The sequence below is a fragment of the Maniola hyperantus genome, chromosome 5 (genome assembly GCF_902806685.2).
Source record: "Maniola hyperantus chromosome 5, iAphHyp1.2, whole genome shotgun sequence".
Taxonomy (NCBI): Eukaryota; Metazoa; Arthropoda; class Insecta; order Lepidoptera; family Nymphalidae; genus Maniola; species Maniola hyperantus.
Window position 1 is genome coordinate 9,752,815 of NC_048540.1, and position 21,243 is coordinate 9,774,057.

At 38.7% G+C, this 21,243-nt stretch overlaps 3 protein-coding genes across 12 annotated transcripts in view; 1 reads left to right on the plus strand and 2 right to left on the minus strand.

Annotated features, from left to right (window-relative positions):
- The window catches only part of Mkp3 (Mitogen-activated protein kinase phosphatase 3), a 32,888-nt gene extending 29,237 nt beyond the window's left edge, over positions 1-3,651 (plus strand). Inside the window, exon 6 of the mRNA XM_034968794.2 lies at positions 449-3,651. Coding sequence (XP_034824685.2) covers positions 449-592 — 144 coding nt within the window. The 3' untranslated portion in view covers positions 593-3,651. The remainder of the gene's footprint in view (positions 1-448) is intronic.
- A 1,437-nt stretch (positions 3,652-5,088) lies between these two features.
- Positions 5,089-21,243, minus strand: part of cno (adherens junction formation factor afadin) — an 82,191-nt gene continuing 66,036 nt past the window's right edge. For 6 of the 9 annotated variants that reach the window (XM_069498511.1, XM_069498506.1, XM_069498507.1 and 3 more), the window contains 11 exons: positions 19,783-20,324; positions 19,321-19,396; positions 18,392-18,479; positions 17,613-17,769; positions 17,132-17,249; positions 16,698-16,865; positions 13,403-13,638; positions 12,647-12,776; positions 12,403-12,509; positions 7,276-7,411; positions 5,089-7,102 (listed from right to left, as the gene is read on the minus strand). In XM_069498511.1, coding sequence (XP_069354612.1) covers positions 7,058-7,102; positions 7,276-7,411; positions 12,403-12,509; positions 12,647-12,776; positions 13,403-13,638; positions 16,698-16,865; positions 17,132-17,249; positions 17,613-17,769; positions 18,392-18,479; positions 19,321-19,396; positions 19,783-20,324 — 1,803 coding nt within the window. In that variant the 3' untranslated portion in view covers positions 5,089-7,057. The remainder of the gene's footprint in view (positions 7,103-7,275; positions 7,412-12,402; positions 12,510-12,646; positions 12,777-13,402; positions 13,639-16,697; positions 16,866-17,131; positions 17,250-17,612; positions 17,770-18,391; positions 18,480-19,320; positions 19,397-19,782; positions 20,325-21,243) is intronic. The other 3 variants (XM_069498510.1, XM_069498508.1, XM_069498509.1) reach the window with 3 other exon arrangements.
- On the minus strand, positions 7,433-11,446 carry LOC117982425 (uncharacterized). Of its 2 annotated transcripts, XM_069498513.1 has the most exons (3): positions 10,972-11,446; positions 10,699-10,820; positions 7,433-10,580 (listed from the first exon to the last, which is right to left on the minus strand). In XM_069498513.1, exons 2-3 carry the CDS (start codon positions 10,814-10,816, stop codon positions 8,329-8,331), a joined length of 2,370 nt encoding a protein of 789 aa, XP_069354614.1. In that variant the 5' UTR covers positions 10,817-10,820; positions 10,972-11,446; the 3' UTR covers positions 7,433-8,328. The 2 variants fall into 2 exon arrangements, with proteins under 2 accessions (XP_069354614.1, XP_034824672.1); XM_034968781.2 differs by having other exon boundaries at positions 10,699-11,446.

The following is a 21,243-nucleotide window of genomic DNA, read 5'->3' on the forward strand; positions in this document are numbered from 1 at the left end:
ATTAGGTGCATGGTATATTATTTCCTCCTGACGCAATTTCCAATCTCAACGGAGAGTAGCCAACTAGGCAGGAAATATTAAAGAGACCAAACCCAAATGCAGTCTCTATTTATTTCCTTACTCTTCCTTAGTCTGTCACGAAAAGAGAGATAAAACATAAGACCGTCAACTTCACGTGCCCTATGAGGCACGTGAAGTTGTCACGAGAGGCAACTGTCACGAGAGAAAACCCCAATAAATTTTTACCTGGCCGGAACTCGAACCCGGGAACTCGAAGGCCCTTCGAGGTGCGTGGTAGCGTGTATAAAGACTGTTTTACTCACAACATGCATTACGGCATGCGACAAATGGAAACAATAATTTTGCGGCCTTAAGCGGCATGACGGCAGTGTATTTAATGGCGAGACAACGTCGTGGTGCCGCAGTGTTGTAAAGGCTCGTGTGGCAGGTGCTGGAGGCGCTGGGCGTGCGCGGCGCGGGCGCGGCGCCGGCGTGCGGCTGCGCGGCGCGCGCCTGCGCGCTGTGCGGCGTGTCGCCCGACTCCGGCATCGAGTTCGACCGCTGGAGCGCCGCGCGGGACACGCCGCAATGACAGTTCTTCTCGCCCGCAGCCTCGCGCGACCCGCGCTGAGCGCGCCCCGCCCGCACCTCTCCGCCCGCCGCGGGTTCCGATGAATGTACAAAAGTTTCAAGGTGTTAGTACAAAATACGCGTGATGTTGTTCGGTTTCATGGACATTTTACGTAGTGTAGAGAGTAGCGTCGCGGGTCGTGCGGCCGAGCGCGTCGGCGAGCGGAGCCCGCACGTCGCCTAGCATAGTCGTTCACGCACGCCGAGACAGTCGCCCTCGACGATACGCACGTAGTTTAGCACCTGCGATGTGACGAAGGGAATCTATCTAGTGCCACGGTTATTATAGTCCTAAGAGAAATTCTATAATTAGTAAAAATATTAAATATACTTATTTGTTAAGTCGTTTTTATAAGTTTGATATAAAATTTAATATACTATATAATTATATATCTCTAGAGTAATGATACACGATTCGAAATGCATTCCCGAAATATCTTCCACTATATCGTTTGCGAGACATGTTGAAGTTTACACAATTTTTATTTGTTTTCCTCTGTGAGGATGCAATTATCGTTGCACTGCCGCGTGGTGGGTTGATCGAGAGCCACTTATTTTGTTTGCATTAGAGTATACATTACATGTAAATTCCATAGAGTACAATATTATATTAAGACAGGGCTTCAAATATTAATTCTTCCATTATTGTTATGCAATATTATGAAGCCGTATTTTATTCGGGTGGCTCTTTGCGTATTTTACATATTATATACTCGTGAACGAAAATAATATTTCCTATCATAATTCATAATAAATAATTATCAGACTAAAGTCTTATTGTTTTAATGGCCCATACGCGACAAATACGTAAGGACCCAACCCCATTACTACATATTTTACTTTTTAATTGTTAAGAGTACCTATTTTTATATTTAATTGATGTAGAATAATAAAAGTATACCTAGGTACTACTGTTTATTTTTTGTCGACCTTCTGCAATGTGTAGTGTAGTTGTAATAGGAATGTTCAAGCTACTACGTTTTACAAATACGGCACCGCTGTGTGGTGTTCAGAAATATTTCAACATGTTACGAGGGGGCATAATAATTATAAATGTGTATTTTTATATGAATTATAACAACTATTTACTACAATGCCATTACACACGTAGCCGAATGCGTTAATGAATACGTGATACTTTATTTTATACTGTTTATATATTTCCATTGGCATTTATCTTTTTAAGTGCTGTTGAATCGTAATTATATTTTTCTATGTGATTGAAGTTATGTTCATCATCTCTTAAGTGTAAATAAAACAAGCTTTAATGTTAAGTATGTTACTATCGTAACTTAGTAAATTGTTACAAATTGTAAATTTGTTGTAGGTTAAGTCGTATTGAGATACAACTTCCTTTTGATGCCAATTTGTGTTGCATTTATGGTGCAAAACTTCAAGTACTATACAGATACAGGGTGGAAATGCTAAGTCTCTTTAGGCTATCCTCATAAGATACACAAACTTATACCAGTATCAATCGCTTGTCACGTGCAGTAAAGCATTTCTCCCGCCCGCGCCGTCGCCGAGGAATCAACTATGGTACGCGGCAGGTTGAAATGGCAATCGGGGTATGAGGCGGGGGAACGTCCCGCACAGCCGCGCTCGCCTGTGCGGAGCGTTCCCACCCCGTAGATCTATAGCGTAGCTATTGACTATTTTCTCGCTCAAGAAACATGCAATCGATGTATAATTCCGTGTCAATCACACTACCCCTGTTATAAATGCGAAGGTGTGTTTGTTTGTTGGTTTGTCCTTCAATCACGTCGCAACGGATTGACATGATTTTTTGCATGATTATAGATAAAGACCTGGAGAGTGACATAGGCTACTTTTTATCCCGGAAAATCAGAGTTCCCGCAGGATTTTTAAAAACCTAATTCCACGCGGACGAAGTTGCGGGCATCAGCTAGTAAGAGATAATAGATAGATTATATTAATTTATCGCTGACTGTGCACACTGTAGGTGAAAACTCTTTCTTTAAAAGAGCTATCAAATAAAAAAATCGCAACAAGCTGACTAAATAAAATATTAACACGTTCTTCGTTTGTAACTTGAATCCCCAATACAAAATAAAATACCATACGTTTCGGCGATATTTTTTTTCTGATCGAACTAGATAACGAGAACGGGATGAATTTTAATGGTCGCAAGCCGATGCATTTACTCGAAACCCACTCTAGTTTGACCAATCTATATAGGAAAACAAAACTATCAATAGTTCCAGAGTAAAGATATGGAGCTATAAAAGTAAAAGAAAATAAGAGCAGACAATTTTTTGTCATGATTTTGTTCACCAGATGATGCATTGTTTCAGCACCAAACAATTTTTTGGAATAGATCTCTTTTATTGAGATAATAATAATAATTAATCGCCTGCAAACGCTTATTGCTTCCAACCTGTATTTAATTATATTTAACCAATATATAATAAGCGTCACTTGTTATAGGCCTCACAGTGATCATGTTCAATATTTTGTTAACATTTAAGTATAATGTATTGATAAATAATTAATTCAAGTATGGTAAGGGCTATTGGTGATATAATTTTTTTAGCCTTAGTTGCACGATATACTCGAGTTTTATATTTCTAAACGTAATTTTATGTAATTTATTACGTATTAAAATGTATTGCACAAAATCACCAAAGCCAAATACATTCAAAATGATTTTCTATATCATCTTGATATAGTACAATACCACAGTGACAACATAAAGTTCATGTACCTGCACTATGATGTAGTCAGCTGTTTTCTTGGGACAAACTTTATTTGTTATTAATAATATAATTAATTAATGGTTAAGTATTAAACCATTTAAGATATCATCATTTAGTGTTTTTTTTTGTAAAGGCCAATATCCCCTTGACCGTTGTATTATAATAATGGTTGTTACTACTATTAGGTGAATTTTAAAAATTAATATTTTCTGTTTCAAAACAAGTAGAACTTTGTACAAACGCATCAAAGCCACACGGCACGTAAATTAACTTCGAAAGCAAAATATAAACACTGTTAAATTAATCACTTGTTTAATTTTGACTTCAATTTTAAAACCCATTCCTTTGTGGGTATTCATGTCGAAAGTGCGCGTGCAATGCGCGTTTCGCGTGAACACTCACTTGCTTCCATCTAACAAGTTACGCTATATTGTTGCTATATTATTGGTACAGTCCGTTCAAAGTAAATACTGTACAGTGACATTTGTCTTCGTAGGATGGCTTGTTTTCTGTTATGTAATCGAGCACCAAACTTGTGTTACCATACGTGTAAGTTTTCCACACGTATCTAAATGCCCTGTGTACAAGCAGGAGCAAGTAGCAACGTAGTTAAATTGATTGGCAAAAATGTTGAAGCTTTTATTTTTAAACTCGCGCTTGCATGAATGCACTGTCTGAAATTGCTACTTACTGATTGACTTCATACGCAAATCATTCAAGAAGGTTAAGTGCAGCAGTATTTCAATTTTGGTTCTGCTCCCAATCCGCCCCTGTTCAGAAAATTTCGATCCTTTTGTTTAGTTATCGGTTATGGGACTTCAAAATCTAAAGGTGACTGACTGACTGATCTATCAAAGCACAGCTCAAACTACTGGACGGATTAGGCTGAAATTTTGCATGCAGATAGCTATTATAACGTAGGCATCCGCTAAGAAAGGATTTTCGAAAATTCAACCCTTGAGGGAATAATATAGGGGTTTGAAATTTGTGTAGTCCACGCGGACGAAGTCGCGAGTATAAGCTAGTAAATTATAATTCATCCCGTATTTGTGCTCGCCAGAGACAGTTCTCGTCATCGATTTAATGGGTTGGAATAAGGAGAATATATTTTTTTACAATAGTTAATACGGGAAAGACCCTTATTTAACACTAGCTGATCCCGCAGCTTCGCCTGCGAGGATTTATGTTTTTAAAAATCCCATTGAAAATAAAATATATTTCTCTCTCCTATTTCTCTCAGGAATAATGTAGCTTTCTATTGGTGAAAGAATTTTCAAAATCGGTTCAGTAGTTCCAGAGATTACCCCCTACAAACAAACTTAACGACATTACCTCTTTTTAATATTAGTATAGATGAAATCTTTTTCTATTTTGTCTTCCAAGAACTAAATCCACTACAGCCAAAATTATGGACTCGTCTTCCTCGTCGGATCTCATTTTAAACTGGATATGTTGGCTTAACTTTCTATTGTGAACACCTTGTCTTGCCATATTCATACAAATAAATTATTTCAATTCATTTCATAAAAATTTATGTTACTAACGAAAATGTTCTATACCTACTCGAAAATTTCAGTGGACGGCCTTATAGCTAATTATGTTTTACTAATATGTTAGCAATACAATGTTTTGTTCGTAACATGGCGCAGAAGACCTGGCTCTAACGGATGATTTGAAATCTGTGGATATTTGAAAGCAGGGTAAGGTTCGATCAAGAAATGTGAAATGAAAATACCAAACATAGCGATTGTTAATTTAATTTTGAAATTGCTAATAATTATTATTGAAGTACAATATCAGTTTTATTTCTACCATTAATAATAATAATTAATTAATGGTGTAACATGTATTTAATTACACTATTTTATCTGGAATTTATAGGTAATTTTTATTGGAGTAGGTACACGACTTACTCCTTTCCCGTCGATAGAAATATAATATACCTACATGATGCTCGCCAAAACATAATTCTATATAAAATATTTTACTCTTGCTAATTGACTATCGTTGGGTGAAATGCGGAAACATAAGGTCTCCCAGTAACTACGCTAATGCTACGCTTTATAGGCCTCGTACTTACATTCATAATATGTTAACTTTCGATATATTGTATTTTTAAATAAACTTTTACATAATACAACGGGTATACAAATCCTCAACACAATAAAAGGTTCTTATTAACTACTTTATGTACAATAAATTGGTGCCAAAAAAACTTATCATCTCTCTACTAAACAGTAATAATATGCTACACATTGGGCGGCCGTAGTAGTGACTGTAGATTGAGAGGCCGCTCTTCGTCACACCGTACGCCAATCGTAATATTAATTAATATTCATGTAAATTTTTGGCACAAATAGTGCTTAATGATTACTGATAACTGTATTTACAACAAGGCTCATGTATTGCTTTAGTTTGATATCATTTATTTAGGGGAATACATAAGAATTAATAATATAATATTTGCATAATACAAAGTTGTTGTGATGAATTGTCAAACAAAACATATAATGGATGACATAATATATTTTAAGAGGAATGCTTTACTAAAAGAGAAAATAAATGATTCATTCTTTGGAATGTAACGAAGCTTATACGTAAGAAATATTTATGTATGAACTTGTAAAAATGATATCATATTTCCTATAACATAAGGCACCCACCTAATTTCATTGTAGTCATTTATATTTATTGGTCCTTTCTGAAAAAACAATGGGGCCGATTCTCTAGTACACAATCTCTAAACTAAACTAAATTAACAGGTCTAAATCTAGTGCTTTCCTTTTCCGCAAGCAACATTATGAAAGGGATAGCAATAGATTTAGACGTGATATTTTAGTTTAGTTTAGAGATTGTGTACAAAGGAATTAGCCACAATGGGGCCGATTCTCTTGTACACAATCTCTTAACTAAACTAAATTAACAAGTCTAAATTTAGTGCTATCCTTTTCCGCAAGCAACATTATGAAAGGGATAGAAATAGATTTAGACGTGCCATTTTAGTTTAGTTTAGAGATTGTGTACAACGGAATTAGCCACAATGTCACAATATAAAATCATTAATCATTATAATAATGGCACACAGCTAATTTGGAGAGTTAATTATTATTATTCTTAATTAGAGTGCCATAAATACTTTCCATATACTTATATGTATGTATTTAATTTGTTTTCTTTTTGAATATAATCAAATAAATGTATATAATATGGTACATGCTATATAATCACTAAACATTGCACTAGCTGCTAAGGCGACACAGGTATTTTACCAATTAAAGTTCTAATCATGAAAATATACCTTTGAATTACCACTTACTTCTATGATTGACATGTAAATTGGTGCTAGGTCCCGTAAATAGGAAATCTTGCGGAATAACTTACAAAATACAAAAGCTCTTTCTGGTCCATTATCAACCGTCATCTTCGAGTTAACTTGAATACAACTAATAAATAATTCGATTAAATATTTAGTAATTTCGTAAGTTTCTGATTCATGTTGCTATAGTAAGTAATACTGAATATTTGTTTCATACAAAATTAAATAGTTGCCAATTTTGTTAATTTCAAATACAATCGATTAAATCGATAAGATTACTTCAACACGTGTTCTATGCCAATTAAGATAATTTTGTCATACATGCATATTTTTATTTCTATCATAAATTTGGAAACACCGGTACCCTTAAATGGATATTCATTTGCCCGATAATTTAATGTACAGCGTCAATATCTCGTTGTGCCCGTGATATTTTAACCTGCGAAACAATATCGTAATATTATTACTGTTACGGAATCGCAAAACGCAAAGAATTTATTGAGTTATCATGATCATGACCTCAGGGATGCAAGAACGCATTTAGTGAATTAGTCTTGATAGTTCAGGGCCTCATCGTGTGCGGGGTGCTTTCTAGTACGTTTTTTCACGTACCTTGTCCTTGGGCGTCGACTGTTCGCCCGACTCGAGGGCGAACATCTTCATTTTCTCTTTGAAGGAGAGTTGTTCGGGGACGGGAGCGGCGGGCGCGCGCGCTTGCGCCTCGGCCAACCGTCGCGCGCGGGGATCCCTACAATAAATAATGTTTTCTATTAAATAATAACATATCGATGGCGAAGTACCAATAACTTCTAACTACCGAAATCAATATTTTACACAAAGTGAAAAAAACGTTTAATTTCTTGACTAATAAAAAATTGATAAATGTGTTTCTTTGTTAAGAATAATAATAATTAATGCTTTATTTCTGATATTATATTATAATATTTTAAGATAGTGTAGTAGGTATTCGGTTAGTTAGAAGGTATTGACATTAAGGTTATCTATTTTATGTTATAAAATAAAGATACTTAGGAGGCTTTAATAAAAGAAGTTTTAAATCAGATACTTTATTTTTTTACTATCAGACAATTATTAGGGTGTCTAATAAAAGCAATCTTAACAAATAAGTTGAATGTAACTTAAGAAAACTAAAAAAGTACACAAATGTAATGGATTGTGAATGAGCCAGCATGTGCCAGATCTTCGTTATTTTATAAAAGCTGAAAATTTATCTGCATATTATCCCCATCACAACTTAAGATCAGTGACTATGAAGTTTGGACCTAGTCTAATTTTTTTATTTCGGAATAGTATTAGAAATCACGTCATGCATTTCCAGATACTTAGTATCGTGGCAACTTCTTGTTAGACACCCTTAGACTCTAAGGGTGTCTGGCTGGCAGGGGGTTGCCACGACACTAAGTGTTTGGCAATGCATGACGTGGTTTCTAATATTATTTCGAAGAAAATATAAAAAAATTAAACTTTATACTATGACGTAGATTTTTTGCTCCTTTATTACCTGTTATCTCCCAAAGCCACCATGATCTAAACTTCATAGTTGCTGATCGTTCCTGCCTGTGTTAGGAACAATAAGCAGATAAATTTTATGCTTTTATAAAATAACTAAGATCTGGCAAGCGCTGTTACTCTCTCTATAACCGATCACTCGTGTGGTAAAGTGTCATAAAATAAATGACAGTCTCTTGGCAATACTTCTTTTAATTGCTGGAGATGATTAAACTTAGTAGACGCTATAGGAATTGGCGCAGTATGCAGCGGTGAGTAATTTACAGAAGTTAGTAGTTTTTTTGATCTTCCAGGTAGCTCAGACCAGTCATCGTCAAAATTAATTTTAAAGGTAATAATTCCTCCTGGTCCGTATTGGATGGCTCGTATATCTACAACAACAGGATCTCCAGGTTTTCGCCCGGGTCTTATGCTGCTGTACCTCCACGTTGATCTATTATTGAAGTCCTTAACGAAATCGTAATTTATTTGAATAGCTTCATAGGGGGCAGGGTTTATTCGTGCCTCCTTCGTCACAGTTATATAATCGCTGGGAAGATGTATTTCCCTATTTTTTAGTTTTCTTTCAATTGCAGCATGGACTGCATCACACTCCATTTGGGTGTGCCCGGGCTCTAAGTACTTCTGTGTGATAGTCACTCCGTTTGTAACACTAATATTTAACAGAGCATTTGCCATTATATTGTTCCTGTTTTGGTAGGTGCATCCATCGGAGTAAATAACTATGGGCAATCGTTTGGACAAACAGAATCTCTCGATGTAATCGCATAAAAAAGATGAGAAAGTACTAGCAGTCAAATCTGCGCAGGTTTCATCGAACCAATAACACGAAGCTTGGTGGGTAACCAGGTCATAAACGGTAAAATTATGACATGTAAGTTTTGTTTTAAAATATAGGGCGCTGGCAGTCAGATAAGGGCATACTTTTACTGACTCTAAATCCATAGACAGCAAGATAAATTCTCCAGATTTCGCCTTTTTTTTATCGCTTTCTTTCTCTTCTCTTGCTCTGTTTTTGCGTCTAGTGTGTTGTTCATAATCGATAGTAGAAATGTTCCCTACTGCATGACCGCTGCAGATATCGCACCTGTCTTTTTTTAGAGTGTATAGGGATAAATTTTTATCGTGAAATAGTTTCTCGAAAGTGAAACGAGAAACTATAGGCTTCTCGTTCTTAACGCAGTATTCTTTATAACGTTTATACAAATCGCTTAAAGATCGGTAAATAGGTTCTAAATATAATTTTCTAGAATCTTTTCTTGCATAGTGCGACGGTAATTTAGGAAGATTATTTAAAAATTCTCCTGCAGTTACAAGTTTTCGCTGAGCAGGCCTTGGATTATTAACTCTTGCTATATTTTGTATTTCCTGGCAGGGAATCACACCAACACGCGATTTTTTTACCCAGGATTGAACGGTGTATGATCCAAGGCACAAAGTATTTAAGAAGGTTGTTCTGCAAACCTGTAAATTTTGGTGTCCATTTACTGGCAAAAAATATTGAAACGTGCCTTCTCGTCTCGACGACTGATCGCACGTTTTACGTGTCGTTCCCTTACGGCAGACGAGACCAGCGACATATACTTTGCGCTGGTCCCAATTCATACTCTTCCAAAACATGTTGTGTATCTCTTGCCGTTTTTCGTCATTAAATTTTTCGCAATTTCGTATCTTACTTTTTCTGCAAAACTGTGAAACACATCTTTCACCTAATTGTCTAGCAGGTCTTATTTTATTTTGCATAAGTTTTCTATCTTTTGGCTTTGTGTATCCTAGATATTCTTGTCCTAGCATACGAAGTTTCTTATTTTTTATTTTCTTCCAGTCATTTGAGTCACCTTTAATTTGGCGTTTTCTTCCTTCGTTTGGATTACCATGATAAATACCCGATGAAGTGGAAGGTTCATCTATAAGTGACTGTGCACTAGAATTGTTCGAAACTTGATCAATGTCTGAGGGGCAGTAAGTGACGTCAGTGTCTTCGCCAGAACAGTCACCATCATAGGAAATGGTTTCGTCAATTAGGTTATAAGGTACAGATTCTAGCATCTGGGCACTCTCGTAAGTATGGAAGTATAAAGGCGGAACTGAGGAGCATCTTTTATTACCTGAGTCTTTGGTGTCATCGCAAGTGAGAGCTGACATTGATAAGCTGCGTCCTCTGTCAGCAATAGTACCATCACTGCAAATATCAAAATTGTTTCGTTTTGCATACTGTACTGTAATTGTAGGTGGAACCGAAGAACAGCGTCGTTGAGTCTTTAAACGGTTACTCTTAGGAATGTTTGTAAGTGAATCAGATTTAGTAATCTTACATCGCTTTGGTATTGGAGACACGTTCACACAGGTTTTTGATTTTTTCTCAGATATCAGCTTATCGAGTGTATCTGAAAAGATAATAAAATAAACTTAATAATCTTAAAACCTTAATACAATTTGTCGGACCCCAGAATTAAGTCTAGTAATTGCTTGCCATGAAAATCAGTGATAGGTACAAATTCTTACATGACTTAGAAGGAGTAGAAGTTTGTTGCTGCGCATCCTCCGCAAGTCCTCCAAGTCCAAGTATGTTGAACATTTGTCCAGCCCGTACACCTTGATAACGCCTTGCCATTCGAGACATTTTTCTGAAACATTATTAAAACAATACCTTCTAATTACATCAACAAAATAAAAAAGTACGAGAAATATATCCTATCTACAATAAAAACACTTAGGAGATGTATAATAATCACCATTGCCTACATAAACAAAATATTATTAGCAATCTTTACTTACCTATTATATTTAAGATTCCTATTTAAACTTCTTAAACTAGTCAACACGTAATAAACACTATAAATACAAAATTACATTATTAATTTTGATTCTCATACTTAAAACGGTAACTTGTCGAAACACGAATTGCAGCCAACTGACTTTTCAATTCTTAGGATCACCCTCTTACCCCTTCCGCAACCCGCGCCGTACGCTATGGACGCCGCCACGGTAGAAGTACATTCGAAAATGATCAGGAGACACGTATAGACGTGTCCTATAAAAGTTAGGAGGTAATGCCATAAAAAAGTTACGCTGATTTAGTTAGAAGGTATTTCTTGTATTTAATAAATGCTGTTACATTTGAAAATGTAGTTCGGAGATTTTACTATAACATGCTAATTTGACCTTAGAATTGGAAATTATAAAAAAGTGAATTTCATGAAAAATGTAAGATAGGAGGTATTGGCACTTCGCCGTCGATATGCAAAAAAAATATACATATGCCAAAATAACGATTGACAAATCGGTTCAATTTCAGACGGTTGATGAAATAAATTAATATTTAGATACTCAAGAAGCCGATAGCGAAAGTTGACAGTTCCTTGCACGAAAAGTTATTCGAGCCTTTTCGGTCAATCAAAAACCGTGGGCAAGCTCTATCACTGAATTTTGCAAAAATACAAATAACGTCATCACTTCTGATAAGCAGAAAACTTTATATTAAGAATAAAATATATAGTTGCAGCAAACATATCGTAGATAAGCGCGCCGTGAGTGGAGGTTCCAATGTCTAGGGTTGCCATAGTATCTGAACGGCGGACAAGTCCTCCTTTCCAACAGATTGTCCACTCTCATCCACCAAATGTTCTCCTTTTAAGGTACCTCAAAAAGAAAAACGGAACCCTTATAGGATCATTTTGTTGTCTGTCTGTTTGTCTGTCGATCTGTCAAGAAACCTACAGGGTACTTCCCGTTGACCTAGAATCATGGAATTTGGCAGATCTTATAGCAGACATTCGGGGAAAAATCCCTGAATGAAAACCCTGAATTTGTGGTTACATTACACAGAAAAATTTAAATTGTGGTCATGAACTTAGTAAATACTTTGGAAATACTTAGTATTTTAAATTTTCGAAGTAAGATAACTATATCAAGTGGGGTATCACATGAAAGGTCTTCACCTGTGCGTTCTAAAACAGATTTTTATTTATTTTAAGCCCAATTGTTTTGAAATTATGATGAAAAATGACAAATATATACTGTCCTCCCTTACCTCCAAACTTAGCAAGCATAAAAAACTAGAATAAATTAGAGTATGGTACGCGACAGGTTAAGATGGCAATCGGGGTATGAGGCGGGAAGGCGCCCCGCACACCCGCACATCCCCTGCGCTCCCCGATTGCCCGCTCGACCGGTCACGTACTATATGTGCCGCGTCGTTCAGCTTACCTGTACACCTCCTGCGCGCCGATAACGCCGGGCGTGTGCGCGGCGGACGGCGCGGCGGCCGGCGACACGCCGCCCGCCAGCATGCTCTCCGCCTCCTCGATGAAGCGCTGCGGAAAAAACATTTGTTGTTACCCTGTTCTAGTGTAAACTGCTAGCAAGCGAGGCTAGGCGACCTCTTTCCTCTAAAATAAAATTTAACTAGATGATGGCCGCGACTTCGTTCGCGTGGATTTAGAATACTCACGTCAGGGTCCTCTCTGGCGGCGGCGGGCGGGTCGAGCGGCGGCGGCGAGGAGGCGGGCGGCGCGGGGGGCGCGGCCGCGGCGCGCTCGTGGAACGACACGCGCTTGTCGCGTCCGCCGCTCACAGGCGACCTGAGATGCGACAGCGGGATTAACATCGGGTAAACACCACTAAAGTCTCAACGTCAAAAAAACTGCGTCTACTTCGACCGACGCAGTAACTGCGGAACTCGTACCGCAGACAACTCTGTAAGTAATACGATACTCAATATTTATGCGTTATGCAAGGTGTACATAACGCATAAATATTGGCTATTGTGTGAATAGTACTGTTAGTGTTTCGTAATAATTGTATTGGCGATTCAAAAGTGCAATATGTGTTATAGAGCAGCACCATTTGAGTTTTGACGTGTCAGCAGCCGCTATATCGCGCATATCGATACAAATTTGATTAAATAACCAACTTTGTATCCAGAAAATTGATTCTTTTCTTTACGGATTCCCGAACGCAAAATTTTTTGGCGGTTATAATACAGAGGATAAGTATCCTTTTCTTTAGTACACAAGAGCAATCCTGAAGCATGAACGAGCGGGCGAATCGCAAAGCTGTAGCACACGCCCATTCATCAACCATAAATAAAACGCTACCAAAGATCTCTCCACCCTTGTCCCTGATCCGCTTAAATAATGAACAGAGAATTAAAAATAAGTGAATGAAGTAAAAATTGTTACTTTTCCTTTAGCACAAAGATACTCACTGAGGCGGCGGTGCAGCCGTATGTTCGTGATGATGCGTCGCCGGCGGCGGGTGCGCGGCGAGCGGCGCATCGAGCGCGCGGCGGCCCGCCATCACCGCGAAGGACGAGCCGCGCTCGGGCGGCGGCGGCGGGCCGGCCGCGCCGTCGCTGGCCGCCGCGCCCGCCGCCGCCGCCAGCGACAAGTTGCTCACGCTGGCCGACACCTCGGCCATGCGGCTCGTCTCCGATAACGTGCTCTGTGGAAGAACATCCAGATAAAGGCACGAGACTACTACGTAACGCGTCAACAATGTCAAAAAAATGACTGCTGCGCAATTCACGAACCGCAAAAGGTTTGATCCGAGTCGATTCGCGTGGAAAACTATCATAAGAACTTGGAATACTTAGTTGCAAATTCGCGGAGCTGCGTTGGCGACCAAAAACAAACATAACATAACATATAACATATATCTTTATTTGCAAAAAAGGTTTGACACATAAGACTTTGACCACTGGCTCCCAAAGAAGTATAAACTGTGTCATGGGAGCCAGTGCCTTCCCTGTTACATAAGCTTTTTTTTAATTTACAATACAATTATTGAGTATCTAACTATTACTTAATAATAAAATCTAAATTAAACAATAAAATAAGATAAATAAGTAAAATAAAATAGAATAAAATAAAAATTCACATGGCGTGTATGCATATGTGTGTGGGTGTATGATTTTGTGGGTGTGTGGGTGTGTGTGTGTGTGGGTGTGTGTGTAAGTAAGTGTGTGTATTATTTTTACGTAGAAATGTGGTGTGCGCTTAAAAGTTCTTCAATACTCACATAACTAAGGTTCTTGAGGTAGGAAATTATTTTTGTTTTTGCCGAGTAGTTGTTAATATTATTAATTGTGGTTTTCCTATCAATCGCTTTATATAATAAAGGTGCTAAGAAGGCAAAGTGGCGTTGAGCCAGCGCAGTTTTTACTGCTGGTGTTGGGTATCTAGTAACTCTTTTAGTGTTTGCTGGTAGCAATGGAACAGTCTCGTTGTGATATCTTAAAATGCTTTTGTATATAAACAATTTTCTAACACTAAGAACCTCAGCTTCTTGATATAGTAAATGAGTTGGGTATCTATAAGGAAGTTTTAACGCCACTTTAAGTATTGCCCGTTGTGCGCGTTCTACTAGAAGGAAATTCGATTTAGGCGCTCCGCCCCATGATGTAATGCAGTAGGTTAATACGCATTCACAAAGAGTTTTGTAAATTTGTATCAGCCGCTTTTTGTCCAGTATGGGTCTCAAGTTTTTGAAAATTATAATCAATTTCCTTACCCTAAGCGCTGTTGCCATAAGATGAGGCTTCCACGAGAGTTGGTCGTCTATTATAACTCCCAGATATTTTATGGTTGTAACTCTTGCGAGATTTGGACATGCACATGATTTCGTCATAAGGCTGTTATTATGACTGCTACAGGATGTATTGTGTATTTGTATACTAAATGTTGTGCCCACAGCGCCGGGTCTGCTGTTGCTGAAACACATGTAAGAACTTTTTTGTGTATTTAGTGTTAATAAGTGATTTTCCAGCCAAAGACTTATTGTACATAGTCCTTTAGTAGTCGCTACTTGTACACTGTCCCAGGAGATATCATGGAACAATAATACAGTATCGTCTGCATACATAATTAAATCTGCATTCGGTATACTACTCAAGCAGAGTTCGTTAATGTAGATTAAGAAGAGTAACGGACCTAGTGTGCTGCCCTGAGGGACGCCAAAGTCACAGACTGAGTGTTCACTTAGGTGCTCTCCTACACGTACCCGTTGCACTCTATTTGAGAGATAGCTAGTAAACCATTGTAGTGGCATACCACGTATTCCGATTTTTTCTAAGCAAGATATTAGAATAGGTATTGATACTGTGTCAAATGCTTTTTGAAGGTCAAGGAAGACACCTACACACTTTTCACCTTTATCCAGGTATGATGTAATTAAAGATGTAATTTTTAATACTGCGTCTTCTGTTGAGCGTTGTGGTCTAAATCCAAATTGGTGGTCAGCTAATATGTTGTTTTTATTTAGGTATGAGAACATTCTTTTATGGACTAATTTTTCTAAAATTTTGGATATCGCTGACAGTAGTGAGATCGGTCTATAGTTTGAGGGTAGGGATTTGTCTCCACTTTTATGTATCGGCGTTACGATGGCTTGTTTAAGGATATTCGGAAATATTCCCGTTACTAATGATAAATTACATAGATGAGTGATAGGTTCAAATAGGTAGTTCCAATACTTTTTCAATATTATTGTAGTAATGTTATCAAAACCTGGAGCTCCATTTTTTAGCGAATGAATTATATTCTTAACCTCAATGCAATCAGTAGGTAAAAACGAAAATGAATGAAGAAAGGACCGAGTTGAATTTATATCGGGTGAAGATCCGCTTTGACGTTGAGATATTTTATTATAAGCTATGTTAGCCAGATCTCTCCCAATACTTGTAAAATACCTGTTTACGAAATTTAGTGATTGTTGTGGTGATTCTTTTATATTTAATAGTTCCTGTGATATACTTTTATTTTTGTTATAGTATCCTAATTCTTTTATGATATTCCATGTAGTTTTAGTGTTATGTGAGTTTAGATCAAATTTAGTTCGGTAGTATTCATTTTTTAGTTTTTTAATTAGGTAGTTACATTTGTTGCGATAAGTTAAATAAATTTGTTTTAAATCTGCGTTATCAGGTTGTTGTTTATGGTTATGGTACATTTTGTTGCGCTTCCTTATTGACTTTAACATTCCTTTTGTAATCCATGGTTTGATTATTTGATATTTTTTTGGAATACGCTTTATTGTTTTATTATGGTCTACTATTTCTTCTACGGTTTTACATAGAACGTCAGCTGCCACATTTGTATCGTTAATAATATAGTAATCATCCCAATTTACTTTTTTAAGGTCTTCTCCTATACCGTCATAATTTAGTTTTAGTTTATTATGAAAAGATGTTAGGTTTAACTTTGATGCACCTTCCGTTATTAGTAAAATGGGAGAGTGATCTGTCAATTCGTTAAAAATAAATGTATGCGATTTGTTTGGTGTTCTGATCATAAAGTGATCGATGCATGTGTATAACCGAGTTGGTTGGTCGACTGCTTGCCGCAGTCCATGAGTTGCCATTAGATTTAAGTAATTCTCTGTATGTATTTTATTACTACTATTCGTTAAAATGTTTATGTTTATGTCCCCAGTAAAAATAATATTCTAATATAAATAATAATTAAAACATGTACCATGAAACTAAGTAAGCTCCCACAACGTACCGCGTGTGACGTGAATCCGTTGGTGAGCTCTGGCCGGGGCGCGGACTTGAGGATGGACTTGGGCGGCGGCGGCTGGCGCGCGTCCCGCTCCATTTCCCGCTCTCGATCAGGCTCCGGCGACGGACTCTCTTCCTCTTCTCTGCCACCCTCCCTTTCACCTCCCTCATCCTGTATCATACATTATTTATTGTATTAATGGGTAGTTTAGTAATTATTATTAGGGAACCGGTGTACTGACACAAAAAGACGCAAATTGCTATTGCGCTGGAACCATGTCTCATTAAAAATCGAAATGACGTCATTTTGCCATCAGCTCGAAACTTCAGTCTAATGCTGACGTCACTAAAATGGCGAGCACGCGCATTAGCAATTTGCGGGCCTTATAATATTCAAAGAAATAAAATATGAAGTTCAATAGTTAAATAGTTAGTGACCTGGTGCATCGTGGCGCGGCGCTCGAAGTCGCGCTCGAGCTGCAGCGCGCGCAATTGCTGGCTCTGCACGGGCGTGCGCGCGCTGCCCAGCGACACCAGCTGCGCGATGGCCGCGTCCCTGCACACAAGTACCACTCAATACCGAATCTCACTAGTAGGGGGACCCACTGCTCACTCGCACCGCGACAGCCAGCGGACGCGTTGAAACAATATTATGGCTGGGTTCGCGTTCACTATTCGCGACATTCCCATCCGACGTCAGTTTTTTTGTTGTTCACGACAGCAAGTTAGGTCGTAGAAGCACGTTCAGCCGTAATTTTGATATTTTAACTGTTTTTGTAATCGAAATCTGTCAAAATGTCAGATTTATTCATTAGTTAATATTTAATTAGCAATTTAAAAATTGACCCTTAGTCGAGTCGTATGCGCAAAGAGCTGAGAACCGCAGAGGTACATCTGACGCGAGAGATGTTCCGCTTACCTCCTCGCCCTGGCGGCGGCGCGGCGCGCCTCGGCCTGGCGCTCGCGCTCCTCGCGCTGCCACGGGTTGTGCGCGGGCGGCCGCGCGCGCTCTCCCGCGCCGCCCGCCGGGTACACCGACACGGCCGGCGGCTCCGACGCGCTCGCCACGTAGCGCTCTGCATCAACAATAAATTATTACAGAGATAGATTAAGATCTAAAGATGGGCATTATTGCTATTTGTAAATCATTTTCATTTGGTGAAATTTTTTTTTTTACTTGCACAGATAATTTGCAATCGCTTGTTACATCAAAAAATATGTAGTTAAATAACTAGGTTTTTTTCTTTCTTTTTCTTTGATTCTAAGATACGATGCGAGTAAACTCGCTCGCATGCTCTTTGGCGAATGAACTCGGGTCAATGACCATGCGCGTAGGGAACAACTACAAGGTTTTACTAAAGACTGCAAGCTACACCGGGCCCAGGCATTGGGGAGTCCAGTGGTATTGGATGTCTGTGTGTATAGTATAATTACAAAGTTCTGTAAACACTACGTAGGGAAACATGCATAGGTAACACGATGCTTGGACCTGACTTAGCGGCGGACCACCGCCGTAGGGTAAATATTATTTTGACTAAGTTCAGTCTTTACTGCGTTCATGTATTGGTAACACGCCTAATAAATGAGGTACCAAGGAATGAGTATTGAATGTTTTATTCTCAGTTTCTTAGAAGATGCACATATCTCCTGAAGTGGTGACCCCGACAAGCATTCTCATAACAACTACAAGACACTCACCGTCATCGGGTTGCACGCTTGAGGTAGATTGGTTCTGGGAGTGCTGCATATATTGATCGTCCATCTCCGTTTCTGATCTTCTTGTAGACTGTAAAAATGTTGTCAAGTTCTTGTGTCAAGTTGTTGTGGTAAGTGTCAGGACATGGTCAGGACAAATGGTTTCATAGGGAATAACCATGCTAGTTGTTAAAAACTTTGGCAGTCGTGATTTTTTTAATGGTAGTTTTTATCTCTCGTATATGAATCTGTAGTACCTAGGGATAACTCAAGGGATAACCTAAATCAAAATTTGTTTCGTTTCACGCTTTTTATGTTTAGAAGGTACCCTGAAAATTTATATGCTGTGCTGTTAAACGATTTTATAAATGTACTAAATATCAACCTTCCAGCTCTTTGTCGACCGTTTAAAATGGCTGTGACACACAGACAGATGGACTGGACAATATCAGATATAAGGGTATCTTGTTTTACTACGGAACCCTAAGTTTTACTAAGAAAAAATCTGAAGATTTAGTTCGAAACTATTACTACTGGAAAGTTAACCATCATGAGCAAAGCTTTCAATTTGGTTATAGTGCTTGCAATGCAAGTAGACGTCCAATCTAAACACGAGGCGTTTGACTGCGCATTGTACAAAACAGATCTAGCATAAGTAGTACTGTAACTTAGATAAGATAGTTAAGTAAAGGCCTTCGTGTCCCAACTTCGACACGAATGTTCTAATTAAATCATTTTCGTAACAAAAAAGGACTTCTACCTTCAACCCCCGCTCCAGGTAGCCGCCCTTACGTAACTGGCTGTCAGGGCTTGTGTACTTAATCCTAAGTCCCGACCCGTTATGACCCGTGCAAATCGCTATGATACACCTTCAGATTGGACCACTTGTTTTGACCGCATTATGACGTATAAGTTATAAATAGTGAATTTACCTCCGAAACGGGTTTAGGAGCAACCGGCGGTTGGGATCGTTGTGGAGAAGGAGGTCCGGGCGGATGCCAGTCGTATCTGTGAAATATAAGCATAATAGGTTAACAAACAATGACTTTTAAACTAGATGATGCCCGCGACTTTATCTACGTGGATATAGGTTTTTGAATAATCTCGTGGGAACTATTTGTTTTTCGGGATAAAAAGTAGCCTATGCCCATGTGTCTCTTATTTCTCTATTGGGTAGACGATACCCCACACAACTTCATCCATGAGGATTAGAACTTTTAAAACTCCCTGTAGGAACTCCCTGTAGGTTTTCCGGGACCAAAATGGCTTATTTCCTTTTCCAGGATGTAAGCTCTCTCTGTACCAGATTTCTGTTGGGCCGTGATAAGCAAGGAGACAGATAGACACACTGTTGTATTTATAATATTAGTATGGATAAAGAGATGATTACAAACCTTTGCGATTGAGCTTGGTGATTATGATATCCTTGAGTAGGAGTCTGCGCTGTGTGCACGTACTGCGAGTGCATGTTGAGATGCATGCCTTGCGGCAGCTGCGGCGAGTAGTGCGCGTTGCTATGCACGTGCATCTGGTTCTGCCCCGGTTGGCTGCCAACATGCACGTGCATGGGCCCTTGACTAGGCTGCGCTGTTGCATGCACGTGCATGGATCCCTGGTTTGTTTGCACGTGAATTGCAGCTTGGTTGGACTGAGCGCTCGCATGGACGTGCATTGAGCTCGGACTGGGTTGCGCGCCGATGTGAGAATGCACCGTATTCGCTTTCTGCTGAGCCTGCAATTGTTGCAACTGATGTTGCTGTTGGTAATGTTGCTGCTGTAATTGTTGTTGTTGCTGTAATTGTTGAAACTGTTGTTGTTGTTGTTGCTGCTGCTGAAACTGCTGTTGTTGTTGCTGTTGCTGTTGTTGTCGTCTTGTGACTTCCTCAGACATTTCAGCTAGCTTAGCCGCTCGGACGCTTGTCGCATTCGCCTGAGCCTGATCAAACAAAGAAGGATACTTTCGATATAATAAAGTGACTAAATTTTCAGAAAGCTGATGACACAACTGGTAATTATTCAAATTAGAAATTATACCCAACTAGGTGATGCTTGCCACTCCATCCACAAGGATTTAGTTCTTTTAACATCCCGTGAGAACTCATTGATTCTCCGGGATAAAAGTATCCTATGCCTGTTCTCCAGGATGCAAGCTATATATCTTTACCAAATAGGTGATGTCCGCGACTTCGTCTACGTGGATTCAGGTTACTTAATAATCCCTTGTGAACTCGTTGATTTCCCGAGCCAAATAGCCTAAGTCCTTCCCTGGGATGCAAGTTATCTCTGTACCAACTTTCGTCAAAAACGGAACAGATAGGCCGTGAAAAGTATAATACTCTTTAGTCACTATTTTTTTTGTTTGTAGGTTAAAAAAAAATATATTGCTCACACCAAACTCCGAACGCGAGTAATGTATTTACTGTAATTCTTCTGCCAAGATTTCCTTCATACATTTGACCTAACGTACAATGTGACCAACGAGACACCGCCGTTCCAAAATAAAGAATTATCTAAAATTGTATGAGTTAGGAACGAAATATGGGACAACATCGCGTATAATCTAACTGAGAATCGCCACCTTTTTGAAGTCGGCTAGTAGTGATCGCCTAATGGTTCAGACGTCGGCTTCCTATTTGAGAGGGTCTGATCACGGACACGCACCTGTAACTTTTCGTAGCTATGTGCATTTTAAGCAATTGCATATTACTTTATTTAACGGCGAAGAAAAACATCGTTAGGAAAACTGCATGCTTGAGAGTTTTCCACACAGACGTTTATACTTGACTGATCATAGCCTGCCCCCTCACGCGCCAAGCGTTTGTCGTATGACTACAAACGCAATGTATTTGTACCTT